The sequence below is a fragment of the Microtus ochrogaster genome, chromosome 1 (genome assembly GCF_000317375.1).
Source record: "Microtus ochrogaster isolate Prairie Vole_2 chromosome 1, MicOch1.0, whole genome shotgun sequence".
Lineage (NCBI taxonomy): Eukaryota > Metazoa > Chordata > Mammalia > Rodentia > Cricetidae > Microtus > Microtus ochrogaster.
Genome location: NC_022009.1, coordinates 24,905,688 through 24,922,402, shown reverse-complemented (window position 1 = coordinate 24,922,402; position 16,715 = coordinate 24,905,688). Strand labels below are relative to the sequence as shown.

Here is a 16,715-nt window from a genome sequence, read left to right as displayed (position 1 = left end):
GGCTAAGATCTTAGCATTATCCTGGCTTCTGGATTGCTCCCTGACCCACCTGTCTCCACACAAGAGTCTTTGGCCCCTGTGACAGCATGCTACCCCACTTTTGTCTTCATTCTCTGCCCCATCCTAACTGAGTGACTACATCCCCTCTCACAGAGTCCTAGTTGGAATTTCTGCTCCCCGCTGGCCGTGGTATTCACCTCAGTGTATGAGGGTGTCCTCAGTTACTGGGGCTGGAAGGGGGAAGGAGGAAGAGCTGTTCCATGGGTACAGAGGGCCCCCCCTACTTGAGAGGTTGGGTACAGAGGCCCCCCCACCTGAGAGGTGAAAAGCTGCAAAGGTGACTGGAGGTGACGATTGTACATTATATCAAGTATTTAACAGTTGCTTAACTACATACTTAAAAATGATTATGATAGCAGGGGATGGTGGCCCACACGTCACCCTAGAGCTCAGAAGACCGAAGAGTTTATGAAACCCATCTGGGCTATAGAGCCAGACTCGATTAAAAAAAAAAAAACCAACATGTGTGTATCTTATAATCTGAAAAAAAAAAGAAAAGAAAATGAGACAATCATGTCACCCTTCTGCTGGGAATCCCCCGGTAGCTGCCCCCAGTAGCTGCCCACAGCCCCAGAGGAAAGCCCGGAGTCCTAGCGGAGTCCCACCAGGCCCTCTGGCATCTCGGAACTTGCCTCGCCCCTCTCCCTGCTCACTCTGCTTTGGGCTCTTTGCTACTCTCTGAGCCTGGCACTGATTCTCCTAGACCCTCCGCTCTGCTCTTCCGGCACCCCATCCCCGGGAGCTCCTCCTGAATTGCGGCGAGCAGACTTGCCCTTCCGTCTCCAGGCATCCCCTCCTCTCGTCTTGTTCTGTTCTTTCTTCGCAGCACTTAGCCCTGCCTGGCATCCCATTATGTAACAGGGTTGTTTATTGTGCTTGGAACCTTCTCTTGCCTAGGAATGGGCAGGCTGTCATGAAAACCACTCTGGGCTATGTTTAGAGAAGAGAGAAGAGGCTATTCCTTAAACAGTTGCTGAAATTGACAAAGTAGAAGGGATGTGGCTCTCGGGACCAAATAACAGCCACATTTATTGTCGAGTTAGATCTGTGTGACAGGATTTGTACCCATTTCTCGTTCTAGCCTGGGCTGATGCGGGTGAGGTCTGCAAGAGTGTGTGGGGCCTGAGGAGGGAATTGTTCTCCCCTATGCCTGCTAGACTCAGCTGGGGGGGAGACCAGATTTCTGTAACAGAGGGGACCAGGTACCACCCCAGAGACTGTGGTCCATCTAGGAGACTCCCACTTGGCACTGGAACAGAGGCTTGGGTGATGACGGAGAGCAGGCTGCCAAGGCCGAGAGGCTGGCAGATGTTCAGAATCTGTTTCTGCTGGGCAGATCTGGGAGCTTGTCTTCTTGGAAGCCCGGCTCCCTCAGGTCCCAGGGCCTCCCACTGAGTGACCTAGAAGCCTGCAGCTGGGCCAGCAAGGCTATTCCTCAGGACAGACCAAGGTTACCATCCCAGAGACAGCAGTGGTAGGGTGGCCAAGAACTTCTTCCTATCTGTTCTGATCAGAGGCCTCCAGGGAGAGTTGGAGGGAACCTCGGGTCTTCTGCTCCTCCCAGGCTGGTGGTGCCCAGGATGGCACTTGGTTGGGTGCAACATTGCCCTGTGGACACAGTCCAGTGACTGGCATTCTGGGCATCAAGCCTCACTCTTGCCTTCTTCCTAGTCCCACCCCCAGTCAGGTGCACCCACCTTCTAGGCCCCCAGTCCTCCTGGCCTGCTAAGTAAGGGGATCCACCACCCCCCCGTTCTGAGCATGCCTCCACATTGGGCTACAGAGCATCTGCCTCCAGCCTTCCTTCTGGTCTTTTTGTCTCCATCTGAGTAATAGCCCCTTGCAAGGGCGCTGGAATCAAGGGATGGCCCATGTCTGCAAGCTGGAGGCTTGTTGCCCTCAAGAAGAGACCCCTGAGAGATGACTGGCACAATAGGAGGCCATGGGTTCTAGGCCTCTCTTTTGCAACAGTGCAAGCCTGCTAAGCAATGATAAGACCCTTCTGCCCTTCTCAACACTCCTCTCTCCTGAAGCAGCCTTGTAAATCATGGAAACTCCTGTTTTGAGGGGAGAGGTGACAGGAGGAGGGGGCCTGGTCTCATTCCCTGACTCACGCTTCAGTGGGCTTTGAACCCTTGCCCGTGGGCGGATCAAGAGCTTAAGGTGATGGCTCTGTAAGGGTGGTAATAGTGGACCCCTAACCCATGATGATTATTGTCTGTGCCCACAGGGAGCCGCAGGGATGGAGGCTGTCTCTCCCCAACCTAGCCTGTCTTCCACCACAGCTGATTCTGCTCTATGCCGTATGTCAAACTCAAGTCTTCCCCCTCTTCCTCTGGGGATGAAGTAACAGCCTAGTATCCGCCACATGGGTGAAGAAGACCAGAACTCAGCTCTCCTAGCCCAGAGGCTTGTCATCTGGCAGGGAACTAGCTTCTCTCCCTTGCCACAAGTGCAAGAGCTTTTCTTAGGCTACTTCTTGTCCTGCCCAGGCCTACCTGACTGTCCCCCACCCTCCCTGAAACTTCCTGTCTCTGTGGCCTACCCCTTTTCTGTATCCCAAGGTACAGGCAGGAGCCCTGTTCTGCCTGGGGGTGTTCGCCTGAAATCAGCCTATCTGCTGTCTTGGGTCAGTCGCCCACGTAGAGGCTCAACAACATGCAGCCTGGGTTGTTACTGCAGTGGTCTCTGGGGTGGCATTCTCTTGCTGTACAGGGAGGAGGCAGAGTTGCTTTGTGCCTCTGCAATCAACTGGCAACAGTTATCAGGCCTTTCCTTCCTCCTATCCCTTCCCCTCTAGGGCTGGGGCCAGGGAGGGCTTTGGGGAGAAGAGGCAGCAAGGGGCCCAGGGTAACTTGTCATGCAGTGAGGTATGGTGCCCCAGCCTGGTGACTCTGGGGTCATCCCTTAACAGCGCTGGCTCCTTCCAGGTGGAACAGGCCTTACTGGCCCAGAGGCAGAGGCACAGGCCAGCACTGATTAGGAGGACTCGTTTATTCAAGGCACAATCATACAATAATAACAAGAAGGTTCAGCATTCTGGCACATTCCTTTAGTGGTAGTAGCCATGGTTAGTCCACAGCCCTCTAGGGCCCCCAGAGGATGCAATGCTGTTGATAGGCACTTGGCTTCCAGAGGCAGCTTGGGGACAGGCAGGCTGGCTGCTCCAAGCCCAGCAAGGGTCCCCTATAGGGGCCGTGTCATCTGGGTCTCCTGGGAGGCATCTCTCTCTCCAGAGGGGATCAGGATGGACTGAGGGTGGAGGCTAGGGTGGGGTTAAGGGCCTGGAAGTGGGCTGTATGTGTAAGATGAAGGAGCCTGGGCTCTGGTGACCTTGCAAAGTCAAGGTCCAGCCAGGTGGACAGCTCCTGGAAGAGCAGAGTGGAATCTACCAGTTGCCCAACACTTGTATCAGAACCAGGCAGCATTTGACCCAAATTCGGAGGATGGGACCCTCCAGCCATATGCCCTGTTGTCTATAGGACCCCTTGTACCTAAAGCATCCATTGGTTGCAGTGGGAAGGGTAGGAGGGAGAGCCAGCAGCAGCAGACAGGGCTGCAGGGATCTGGGGCAGGCGCCGGCAAGTAGAGCCCAGAGAAAAGGCCTTTAGTTTCAGCCTGAGCTGTCACCAGTTTTGGCTTTGGCTGTGTTCCAAATCACTACATACCAAATACACACCTTGGGGTCTGCCCAATAAACCCACACATTGGGCAGAGCTGGATATTGGCCCTGACCACTCTATGAAAAGGTTTCTTTCCCTGGTTGGTGAAATCCCAGGGGCACTGGCGTGTACAAAGGGCCTGGCTGTATGTAACTTCCCTCCCCCACTTATTCCAAGCTTGACAAGGAATGGAGGTAGCCTCTCCCAACTGACTCAAGCTCTCAGCAAAGATCACCCTGCTAAGGTTTGGGGCCAAGCTCTGGCGTGTGACACTACTTGCCCCTTGAGTGACCATTTCTGCCCTGGAGTGAGGCTTGGACCTGTGGGGCTGGGGGGTGACAGAGGTGGAGCAGAGGCAGGGCCAAGTGATCTGTGTTCGGGGCAGCCATGTACCTGGGTGAAGACACTGAGGTGGAATGAGACTGGGCAGCAAAGAGGGACCCAGATATCTGGGGAGGAGCTTCACAGACTCAAGGACTGCAGACCCCTTGGTTCAGGCTGTTCGCCAGCATTGCAGAGGCAGAGGCTCGCTCCTCCAATTGGAGGCAGACCCGGGAAAACAACTTACCCACCAGAAGGGTCTCTTCACTGTGATGTAGCCGTCACTACTACTTTACCTAACCCTGGCAGGACTGGGGTGACATCTGTGACATCTTAACCTGTATACCCTTCTGAAGGTCAGGCAGGGCTGCCTGAGAGAGGAATAAGGTCCTTCTGAGGGGCGGTAGGGGTTGAGCTGTCACCAACCTTGGCCATGCTAGAGCACAACACTCAAATCCATGAGGCAAAGGATGTTCTTGGTGACCACCTCTAGGTTTGGGGGAATCTTCTCATTTATCCTTGGGACTTAGAGAGGCATGTCTGATTTCCATGGAAGACCCTGTTTCCTGAACTCTATGCCCCACCACACACACACACACACACACACACACACACACACACACACACACTTAAATCAACCAGCAAGGATCAGCCATGGTTTCCTTCACCACATGCACGTAGGTCTCCTTTAATGAGCTTGAGTCACTGTCGCAGTAACTACCCTTGTAAGCAGATAGCAGGGCAGAGAAGCGGGGAAGGCCCCCGTCTCTTCCCAGGGTTGTCCTGGTTGCGCCTTGCTCAGGGGGTGAGGTACAGTTTCTAGATACTCTGCAGGGACACCTGTGATGAGATGGCCACCTGGGCCTCATCCACAAGACCCAGTACACGTACCTTTGCCTGCTCAGACAGCAGTGGAGTGACCATCCTTGATGGGCAGCGGGAGTGGGGGTGCTGAAGCCCCTAGAAGGCCTTCAGCGGGCTCCTCCCTACCTCTTCCCTTATGCATACGTGCATTCCCTGGACTCCAGCAGGAAACACAGCATCCAGTCTCTTGGGTCCTGGGCTTCAGCTACCACTCCCAGAAACATGGCATATGCTTCCTCCACCCCATCCCGGAGCCCTCAGCATTCCCAGCATCCCGCCCTTTCCAGCTGGTCGGAAGGCCCGGCTCGTCACCTGGCCACAGGATAACAGCCGTCTCCATCAGGAGCTTCTCAAAGTCTATGGAAGGGAGCTGCTTCCTGTCTCCCTGCACCAGGCTCTCCCCTGGCCCTCTGACTGAAGTCCTAATCAGTGGCTCTGACCCTCCAGTTCCAGCCCTTCCTGGAACCGAGCTGAGTCCAGCTCCCTCGCAAAGGCCCTCAGACTGCTCTCTTCTTCTCCCTCTTCTGGCTGGCTGTTCATGGTGCCGTAGGTGTGCCTGGCTGGGGAGGAGGCGGGGGTCAGGTTCAACTCCGGCTCCTGTAGCACGGTGGCCACGTACAGCTGCTCGGGACAGAGAGGGGAAGATGAGGCAAGGTCATATTGGGAGCAAGGTCTAGAGTATACCCTCTCTCCTCAAACCCACCCCATCACCTCTGCCCTTCCAAGCCCTGGGCCCTCTCTGCCCCACTACCCACAGTCTTGATTTCCTCTGCCTTGCGTCTTGTCATTCAGTGAGCTCCTAGGGATGAAGCCTGTTCACTACCTTGGAGTGGCCAGAGTTAGTTCAGTGGCAGGCTTTCTTATGCCTCATCTACATCCGTTCCACACATTATCTGTTCCCACTCAGGCTGAACCTGGGGGGAGATGGCCTCTGGTCCCCCTGGAGAGACCTTCATTTATCAGCTAGTATGCTTTGCTACATTGTATTCACATATTGGAAACAGAGTGTTAGCTGCCTCCTGTCACACTGACTGCTGGTGTCAGGAATGCAGGGAAGGGGGCAGATTAGAGACACAGGAAGTGCCAGGGGAATGGGCAACCTGTCAGTGCTTGCAGTGGTTTTCAATCTCCTCCCTACTTTGAAAGTAGGTAATTACAGGAGAGAAAGAACCCTTGCATCCTCCAGTATAAACACCCAGCCCCAGTTGACGAGGGAACAATCCCGTGAAATAGCTAGACACATACATATTGCCAAAGCACACACCACAGGCATTTTGACCACGAAAAAGGAAATGGTAGCTGAACAGTGGGAAAGCCTGGTGTCACACCCAGTAGTCTGTCTCATCAGCACTAACAGAACGAAGGGGGTGTTACAGGTCTCCGAGGTGAAGGCACTTCTAGGAATACATTCTAGCCCCTGCGTTGGACGTGAGCCTTTCAAGCCTCCAGCTTTCAGGGAGTGGGGAAGAGAGGGGAACCTGCTGGAAGATATCAGGAAGATGAGTCAGAGAAATCCAGAAGGTGGGGGCATCCTGCTGGAGTGGCTTGATCTTCTCAAGCCCCAATCTAGCATAGATACTCAACTGGTTCTGGGTTTGAGCCAGTTATTTAAAAAAGATGGGTAATAAGAGCTATTTGAATATGAGGGTAATAAGAGCTATTTGAATATGGGTAGGCAAAGAGGTCAAAATTCATCTATGTGGCAACAGACTGACAGTTACACAGGTTATAAAATTGCATGCACAGTATTTAGCAGAGACCCATATAGACATATAGAATTCCACATGTACACAGAAGCATAAGATATTCGGAAGAGATGCACGCATCCATAGTTAGCTCAAGAATCAAGTGTCTCAGTGACCATCCCTGGGTGGTGGGAATGTGAACTTTTATTTCCTTATTCTTGGCTTCTCTGTTTTTCATTCCCACCGTTGCCTACCATGTTCTTATACCACTGTCGTAAGCGTATAGGGTTTTTAATAGCTTAAGCCAGGCACAGCACCTCGCGCCTGTGTAGGCCCTGCTACTCTGGAAGCTGAAGCGGGAGAATCACTCGTGCCTGAAGTTCGAGGCCAGGCGGCCCACATGGAAACCCTGTCTCGAAAAATAAATACATACATAAATAGTAAGTTCTATTCATTAGGTTTTTTTAAAGCACAGATTTTATAGTTATCTGGACTTGGTTTAAACCCTGTCTGGCCACATCCTTGCTCAGCACGCTGGGGTTTAAATTAGTGGATCTTGTGGGGTGGGACTGACCTAACATACATTAGGCCGTGTGCTCAATCTCCCACCCAGCAAAATGGTAATAATTAATTAAGTTTGGGGGATTAAAATCCCTGACCATCAGAGTTTATTAATCCAGAGAGAAAAGAACAAGCTTCGAGCTCTTTATATTTCCCCTGCTAACAGCAAGAGAGCTCCTATTGGTCAGAGAAAGTTGTCCCTGGTTGGTTCTTGGTCTCTTCATTGACTCCCCTCAAGAGACAGTTTGTCATTGGCTGGAAGGTCTGTTTTTGATTTTTTTTTTCCTTTCAAGTCAGGCCAACCAGGGTTCTGACACATCTTGTGTCTATGAGCATGGCCATGTGGGTCTGCCTATGTTAATGAATTTTGACCCAACTCTGACACCACTGGGGGAAAAAAAAGGCCTCTGGGCTTTGTGGGCCCTGCCCACAGACATGTTCTGTATATCCATGTTGAACACTGTCTTCTGTTTTCCTCACGGACACCAGATCATCTCTTCTGGCTTCTGCCCAGGTTCTTCCTCTTCCTCCAATGCTCTTCCCACACCCTGCTTCACCTGGCAACCTTTCCTCCCATTCCTCCAGTTGCATGACATGGTCCCTTCTCGGGGAAGCTTCTCCCAAGCGCCCCCACTGCTGGTACCCTTCTTCAGTGCTTGCTGGAGACTTCTAACACGTATGAAGGAGCCTATGCCCACCCTTCTTCAGTGCTTGTTGGAGACGCCTAACACGTATGAAGGAGCCTATGCCCAGCATCACACGTGCACAGATGATTGCATAAACACATGCGTTAGGGATGAGGACGAGGGCTCCTGCCATCCAGGCAAGCCAAAGGGCATGGGCGCCTCTGCTCAGTCCACTGGTCACAGACTCTGGGTCCAGCCTCGGCTCTTGGCAGGCTGGCGGGCTTATCGGTCGGGTGCTGCCCCTGCCTTACCATTCACTGGGTTCGTCAATAGCTCCCTGCAGCTCTGTCTGCACCACTCTGGCCAACGCCTGTGCCCTGGAGGCAGCCTGGGTCCTGAGGCTGAGCCCCAGCATGCCCCTGCATCTACGCGGTTGAGGATTCTGAGAGCTGGGCCTCCCTGTTCGAGTACGTCATCTCTGGCTCTCTCCTCTCTGGGTGACTTCTAGTGACTGTCGAGCTAGAGCTGGTTCTTCTCACCCCACTCTTCAGCCAGGGCCACGGAAGCATTTGGACCTGGGCCAAGTCCTGCTGCGTCAGAAGAGGGAGCCCGGGGTCCCGGCTCCTCCCCAGTACCCAGGGTAGGCACTAAACACTGGTGCCCCCCCATGTTGTTGGAGCAAGCCACCCTTGGAAGGCCCCACCCTCCTGACTCGTCCCCAGGGTGGAGGCAGAAACTCACAAGGGAGGTGGGTGTGGAAGTCGTGCTGCTTGGCTCCACATCAAACACAGTCTCAGCTTCTTCCTCGGGCTGCAGAGGAGAGAGGGTGATGCATCACAGGATGGAGGCTGACCCTCACTGCCTCCCACCCTCTATCCACACCTGGGCCTCTGACTTGCCACCTTGCCCCTCAACCTTTTCTTTTCTTTTTGGTTTTTTGAGACAGGGTTTCCCTGTGCAGCCCTGGATGTTCTGGAACTCACTCTGTAGACCAGGCTGGCCTCTGCCTCCCCAGCACTGAGATGAAAGGCATGCGCCATCACCTCTACTTCCCAGATAACTCTTTCTCTAGAGCCCCAGACCAGCAGGCAGGGCAGCAGCTCAGGAGAAACAGGGAAATGATTGAGATGCCAAGAATCCCTTCTGGAATGTTCTGTTCCCAAAACCATAAAGGGAGAAATGATCATAGTTGGAGTGGGGTTTCTGCTCTGACTATCAGTTGTCTAGGGGTTCTCAATCAGCCATACCCAGGTTTCCTATCACCCTTCCTCTCTAGGGTGGCACAGGTGCAAACAGATCTGGTGACATCATAGTATTAGGGCGTGTGTGTGTGTGTGTGTGTGTGTGTGTGTGTGTGTGTGTGTGTGCTAGAGAAAATGCATTATGGCCCTAGTCTAGCCTGGTACTCCAACCAGCAGTAGCGGTGGGTGCTTGTGCTATGACTGACCGGGTCCCAGAAACAAATAGAGCAAGAAGCAATGCTTCCAGAAGGCTCCCTCTGCAGGGAGCTGTGCTTCAAATCAGTCTCTGTTCTTTCTGTACGTCGTTCAGAAAAATTTTCACTGTTATTAACAACCAGAAACCTTGGTCTAAGGGGAAGCCCCACCCCTCTTGTCCTGTTGTGTTCTGGGTGCCTCGGCCAGGATATCTCAGAGCTATGTCCTCAGGACCAGAAGAATCAGAGGTCTGAAAGGCAAACTGGCAACTTACCTCATACTCACGGACAACCCGGAGCTTCCCCAGAAAGATCCCAGAGAAGGCAATTATCACGGAGATGATGAGGGATGACAGGGAGAAGAACGTGATGGTGTGCAGTGGACCTGCCGAGGAGAAGGTGGTCACGGAGCTTAGCGCTGGAGCAGGGGCGAAACAGGGCCACAGAATTGCTTCGCAGATGCCTAGAGCCACCTGCTCCAGAACCTCCACGGGAGCCCTGGGCTAGGGGCAGAGCAACCCTCGCACAATGCTCCCTCCAAGAACGGGATTAGGGAGCGGGACACGATAAGGTCATCCCTCTGTTCTATTTGGCCAGTTTAGAATGTGGCTTATTGTGAATCCTGTGGAAAACAGAACTCGGTGGACTCAAATTACCCACACCAGTGTCCATTAAACAAGTTCATCTTGATCTACCAACTACCCATTTCCATGGTTCCTCCAAAGGGCCTTTGAGTTACCCATTCTGTCACTGGCTCCAGTCTCTGACCCTTGTCCCTGTGGACCCAGGGCTAACCAGCATTCAAACACCATTTACATATTTAATGGGTGAATATTTGATCTCCTTCATGGCCCATAACAGCTTTTTTAACAAGGTCAATATGGAAAGTCAGATCTCCAGTCTCGTGACTGCCAAATGAAGCTTACTGGGGCATGGCTCTGCAAAAGCAGAAACGGGTAAACAACCTCAACCACCAGCCACAGAGGGCTAACAAAAGCTGTTGTTCTGAATGCAACTGGCGAAAGGCTACGTTCAAACAGGCTCTTAATACATGAAGCCATTCGGAATATAACATGTGCATGAAAACTTCAGATTGCAAGTTGTAATGTGGATGGTCGCAATTTTATAAATAATAGTAAACTAACACACACACTCTCATTTTGCCCCCTCCCCTGAGCAAATGCCTAGCTAGAGTCTGGGAATAAGAAAAACCAGACTCTAGAAGGCATTATGGGTAACAGATTTTGGTCTTTGTACTTTTTTTTTTCTGTTTTTGATATTTAGAAAAAGGCATTAATGGGGGGAAAATGCCTTCCAGGAGGCAGGGGCAAACCGCACAGGACAGGGAATGGATGTTAACAAACAAATGTGCCCTGTGAGTGTAATCAAGAGTGTCATTCTGACAGAGAATAAGAAAAATACACCAAGCCAGTTCACCTTACTAGACCTGGAAGGAGGTGGGAGGTCCTTGGACTCCCCACAGGGCAGGGAACCCGGTCTGCTCTTTGGGCTGATGAGAGAGGGGGAGTTGATTGGAGGAGGGGGAGGGATATGGGAGGCGGTGGCGGGGAAGAGACAGAAATCTTTAATAAATAAATAAATAATTTTAAAAAACCTTAAAAAAAATACACCACAGTAGTTGTCATGGGAGGGAAGGTCAATGGAATTGGGAGCCTAATGCCATGGGTGACCCAGATGGGAGGAAGCTGAGGAGCTCCCAGGCTGTAGTCCCTGGGAATGTCTGTGAAGGTGCCTCTGGGCTCCCCAAGGCAGGAGAAGCATTTTTGCATATCCACAGGGTGAGGAAAGGTTAGCCACCACTGCAGAATCGGATTCCCTTCTCGGGTTCTGGCAAGCCCATGAAAGTAGTTATCTTACAGGTCCCAAAGGAAATATTGTGGGACTGGAGTACCAAAAGCTGCTATTCTATTTTCTGTCAATCTACATGTAAAAGGAAGGAATGTGACATTTCTTATTCGAAGCCAAATCTGCATCATTTGGACTTTGCTACTGTCTCAAAGTTCTGCCGAGATTAATGCATGCATCATGGCCCAGAGCGGTCACTGGACTTGGCCAAGCCCAATGAGCAATGTCCTGCTCACCCTGAACTCTCCTCTTCTACCAGAGGTGGTCTTAAGGGATTCACAGGGCCAAGGTCAGGCAGAGGTGGGACCACAGAGCAGGCTGCTCACCCACCTACTCTCAGGATGGAGAAGAAGAGCATCCAGAAGAGCCCCAAAAGCGGTGCGAAAATGGCCTGGTAGACAGCGGCCATGTGGATCTGCTCGTTCAGTTTGGTGGGCGCATAGGAGTAGTACATGTTATAGCGGTCTGTGACATGCTTCATGCACAAATACAGCAGCCCTGGGGACCAGAAGACAGAGACATATTCACTGGCTGTTCTAAATAACAGGGCAGGTCTGTGCTGTCCTCAGATGCCCATGGATCTGAAAGGCCAGACTCAGGGCTGTCAGGGTAGCAAGAGTCAAGGGTGGGAGACCTACGGAGCTGACTTCTGTGGCCTCTAGAACTGGTTCTGCCAGCTTGGTGATGTCCTTCAGTCATGCATGCATTCAACCAACACCCCTTGTTAGCAGCCATCCAATCAGGTCCGTGCCTTAGCCCTGCCACCTCCCTGCCACAGGCTATCCCAGATCTTCTCATGCTCTGGGAGATATCCTGATGCCGTGGAGCTTGGTTCCTCCTCCCATTTCAGAGTGTGGAGCCCTGGGGGTACCTTGTCGATGACTCACCAAAAGGGACAATTATAGGGCAAGTGATGCTATACGCCATCACCACGCTGAAGACGTTCAGCATCCACGCATATTCTCGCCCAAACTGGAAATCCATGGCCTGGTTCTAAGGCAGAAGGCAGGGGTCACCCTGAGGTTGCCCAGCTCCCTTGTCTTGAATGCTCTGGGACTCCTCTAGGGAGCTGGCTGGCAGCTCATTCCTAGGGGCAACATTTCTTCCCTCGTTGGAGTCCACGAAACAGCTACCCATGGTCATAAGCCTTCCATCGTGGGTCCCAGGGCTCCTAGCAAGACCCCTTCTTTTCCCTCCCAGGAGAAGCTGGGGATGGTGCTCAGAGAAGAGCTGGCCCTCACCTTTCTGATGTGGACTCTCTCTGGCTCTGATCTGGAAAAGAAGAGGCGGGTACAATACGTGCAGAGTGACCCCAAGCGCATCAGCTCCATGCCTGTGCCGAGCAGAGCAGCCGTGATCACGTAGTTGACAAAGAATGCACCATTGTCTGGGAGGAACACGCACCTGGACAGCAGGGAAGGTGGGAGGTGGTGGAAGGGCGGGATAAGAGACGAGATGTTGGGGGAGGAAAAGAGAGAAACAGCAGAGAGAGTGGAGGACACAGAGAAGAATAAAGATCCATAAACAGCCACTCTGAATAACGATATATTTATCAATGACAGGCCACACAGATGATGTCAGTCTGTAAGGCGGCATGTCCCAGCGAGGGGGTAGGCATTTTCTTCTGTGCAGGGGCAGTTCTCATGCACACATATGAATGGGAAGACCTAGAGACCAGGAACCCAAAACCATAAAGGGAAAAATGATCATAGTTGGAGTAGGGTTTCTGCTCTGACTATTTGTTGTCTAGGGGTTCTCAAACAACCATACCCATGCTCCCTACCACCCTCCTTCTCTACGGTGGCACAGGTGCAAAGGGATCTGGTGACATCATAGTATTCAAGCAGCCTTTTTGAGCAAACATATGAATGGACTACATAAAATAAATTTAGAATGGACCTGTTAGGTATCTGACCTCCTAAAGGACTCTGGATTCTGAAGCTATATGACCTTGGAGGAGGAAAGATGACATCTTTTAAAATTTTTTCAAGATAGGTTTTCTCTGTGTTAACATCCCTGGCTGTCCTTGAACTAGCTTTGTAGACCAGGCTGGCCTCGAACTCAGACATCCATCTGCCTCTGCCTCCTGAGTGCTGGGACTAAAGTTGTGCACCACCACGCCTGGCTTAAATTATTTTTAAAGATGTTTTTATTATTTTTAATTATGTGTCTGTGTATGGGTATATACACAAGTGCAGGTGCTCTCAGATGCCAGAGGCATTGGGTCCCCCTGGAGCTGGGGTTACAGGAGCTTGTGAGCCACCTGGGATGGATGCGAACAACCAAACTCAGGCCCTCTGCGAGAAAGATACATGATCTTAACAGCCGAGCCATCTCTTCCGCTCTCAAGGTGACATCTTTAGTTTCACAGATCACTAACTGAAAGTAGCCATTTCTTTCCATGAAGCACATTAGCCACAAACCACAGGAACGTTAGCCGTTGTTGTCTTTAGTGCACAGAGCACATGGGTTGCAAAGAACACAGTTGGGTTGAAATAGAGTCAAAATATTTTTAAAGGCCGGGAAGACAGCTAATCAGTAGAGTGCTTTCTGAGCAAGTACAAACATCCAAGTCTGATAGCTAGCACATACAAAACAAATAAGAACACATAGGTGTGGGACGTGATTTGGAATCCCAGCTCCCTGGCCAGTTGACCCAATCAGCAACCTCCAGGTTCTAGGGAGAGGCCCTGCCAGGAAGAAAAAAAAAACTTGACAGCTCCAGGGGGAAATGATGTTCAAGGTTGACTTTGGCCTTCACATGCGTGCACATGCGCACCTGCAACCCCCTCCCTGACATACACACACTTTTTTTTTTTTTAAGAGGAGGCTTAAGCAGGTCTGGCTTATCTCAGTAGCTCCACCTACACAATCATGTGAATGTTCTTGAGGAGACAACTGTGAACCCCTGGCCACATTTCCAAACTCCTTCAAAAGCTACCTAAAGGGTTGAAGCTAGCTCAAGGATAGAACATTTGCCTAGCAAGCCGAACACCCCAGGTGTGATTCCCATTGGAAGCTGAGGCAGGAGAATCTTGAGTTGAGTAGAATCCAACCCTGCTGAGCGGCTAGAAAGCAGCACTATTGGCATTCACTCTTCCCAGAATTGAAGTTGACTCACAAGCTTGGCTTTATTATAAGGGACGTGCATTAAAGATATCCTCCTAGCCAAAGACGAACCCATTCACCTTTGAAAGGATAACTTCCTATGGTTGCAATGCCAATTTAACTAGAAAACTTGGAGGATGCCGTCCTTGAGCAAGCTGTGGAAAGGCGAAGGTCATTTGCACTGTGTCTTTGAAAACCGGGGCTTTCAAATGCTGTGACCATGAAAAAAAAAATCCACAAAAGGCCAGGTTTTCAACATAAAGCACACGCTGTCATAGAGCCCATCTCCCCCAATTCTAATGCTCTTATCCCAGTGAGTCATCAACCTTCACACTGATGTCTGCAAAATCAACAAAAAATGTAACTTTACCTTGCTTCTATTCAAAATGTAAATAGTGTTCTCACTGGTGGGCTAATGAAGACAGCCACAAAACTAAAACATTTTGATAACTACATATATCTTACCTTATTTTACTTTATATTGAAATGGTGGGTATACATGTGTGTTCCTGAGTGCAGGTTTGTGCAGGAAAGTGCTCAAGGAGGCCAGAAAGGGGCATTGGACTCCCTGGAGTTGGGGTTACAGGCAGTTTGGAGCCACCTTGTGGGTGCTGGGAATTGAACTCTCATCCTCTGCCAGAACAGTATACGCTCTTAACCACTGAGCAATTTCCTTTGCCTCTGATAACAGTGCAATCCAGGTATTTTACACACTTACATATACCACCCAGAGTGGGTGACAACTGGAGATGACCTGATCAGTTTTGTGGTTTCTGGGTCTTATATTTATTTTATTTATTCGCGCAAAATTATGCACTTTATTTATGCAAAATGTTATCAGTGAGGAACACAATATGAAGAAGACACATGGATCCCCATTGTGGTGAAACTTCCATGATTTCAACAAGTTCTTGGGCTTTCCCAGATTGCCAAAGGGGACCACAGCACAGGCCAGCCTTCTGGGGATGCTTCTACCTGCATCTGTCTACTCCTGGGTACCAGCGATGCAGGGATGAATGAGAGATGGGCACACATATCCACCTCAGCGCAGACACACAGCAAATTCCGGGTACACCTAAGAATACTCACTGAAACCTGATGGTCGCATGTTCAAGATAGTAGATGTCAAAGAGCCAGCGCAAAAACACGTCCAAACTAGAAGGAAGAACAGAACTGGATCTTCAGTCACAGCGCGCATGTGTTACAGCTCAGGGCTCAAGTCCTGGCCTGACTTCCTACTTTCTGTTCTCCCTCGCCAATCCCCCAAGTCCCTGGCTTAGTGCTCACTGGCCAGTCATCCTGCCATCTTCCTTCCATCAGGTCAGAGTCACTTGCTGATGACCCTCTAGTTCAAGGCCACTTTCTGCAATAGATCTTTGCCAACTATCTCTCTCCAAGTGCTCTCTCTTTCTTTCTTCTCAACTTCCCATTTATGTTGGCTGCATTTCTCCCCTCTGGCTGTCGTCCTCTGACAGGGACACCTTGTCTTTGGAGCTGAGGCAGAGTTCAGGGCTGACACCTTACAGTTTGTCTGATATCTGTCTCCAACTATGCCTGTGACAGGCATGGACTGACATTTGAGGAGACTTGCAGCAACCATGGGAAGCCTACAGTATCTGAAATGGGTTTCACATCTAGACTGAGCCTGGCTGAGACAGGGGAGATAACCGTGAGGGAGGTACCTGGTCAGCCCCATGGAGGGCAGAATGACCACCATGAACACCAGGAAGATGTAGCATTTGTGCACGATGATGATGTTCTGACTTGACCTACAAGGACGCGAAGAGAAACACTTATCATTATGTGAGACAGAATAATCACCAAAGATCTGAGCTGGACACGGTGGCGCATGTCTTTACCCTAGCACTGGGAATCAGAGGCTGGAAGATCTCTCATAGTTCAAGGCCAGCCTGGTCTACCTACAGAGCAAGTTCCAGGACAGCCAGGGCTATCTATCTAGACAGACCCTGTACCAACAAAACAAAGCAGATAAAGAAAGAATCAAAGATCTAACCACATAAGACAGTGAGCAGAAGAGGGAGGGGCAAACAGCCTACTGGACCGGGAAACTGCTCTATGGTCCAGCCCAACGGCCTCTTGACAGAGTACTGTGAGCTGTGCTGTTGTCTGGGAACAGCAGGGATGAACAGTATGATCAACTAGTAATGTCTGTCCTCAGCTAGGAAGGAAACAAAAAAAAATGCCATATATTTGACATCTCTGCATCAAGACACATATGGTACCAATGCTATTCAGATCTCTGGAGAATTCCAGCAATTTATGTGAGCCTTTCCTTAACTATAGGAACAGGCCAGTAAGGATTTCTATCACTAACCCACGGCTTACCACTTGGTAGAGTGGCAGGACTTTGGGATGTAGAAAATCACTTTTGAGATCCATTGCAGACATTGGGCCAAAGGTAGACCCTTTACTCAGCATACGGCTAATATAATCTACCCAGTTACCTACCACCATAGAGGCATTAGCATTAATAAACGGAAAATCTCTTGAATTTGGAAACATTGGT

The 16,715-nt window shown here is 50.8% G+C and overlaps 1 protein-coding gene across 2 annotated transcripts in view; it reads right to left on the bottom strand.

Moving 5' to 3' along the window:
• Positions 1–3,042: 3,042 nt before the first annotated feature.
• Positions 3,043–16,715, bottom strand: part of Tmem63c (transmembrane protein 63C) — a 72,996-nt gene continuing 59,323 nt past the window's right edge. Inside the window, exons 17-24 of one of the 2 annotated variants that reach the window (XM_005343392.3) lie at positions 15,871–15,957; positions 15,278–15,343; positions 12,322–12,484; positions 11,968–12,073; positions 11,411–11,578; positions 9,490–9,599; positions 8,521–8,589; positions 3,043–5,528 (exon numbers count right to left, since the gene is read on the bottom strand). In XM_005343392.3, coding sequence (XP_005343449.1) covers positions 5,334–5,528; positions 8,521–8,589; positions 9,490–9,599; positions 11,411–11,578; positions 11,968–12,073; positions 12,322–12,484; positions 15,278–15,343; positions 15,871–15,957 — 964 coding nt within the window. In that variant the 3' untranslated portion in view covers positions 3,043–5,333. The other variant, XM_026780317.1, reaches the window with a different exon arrangement.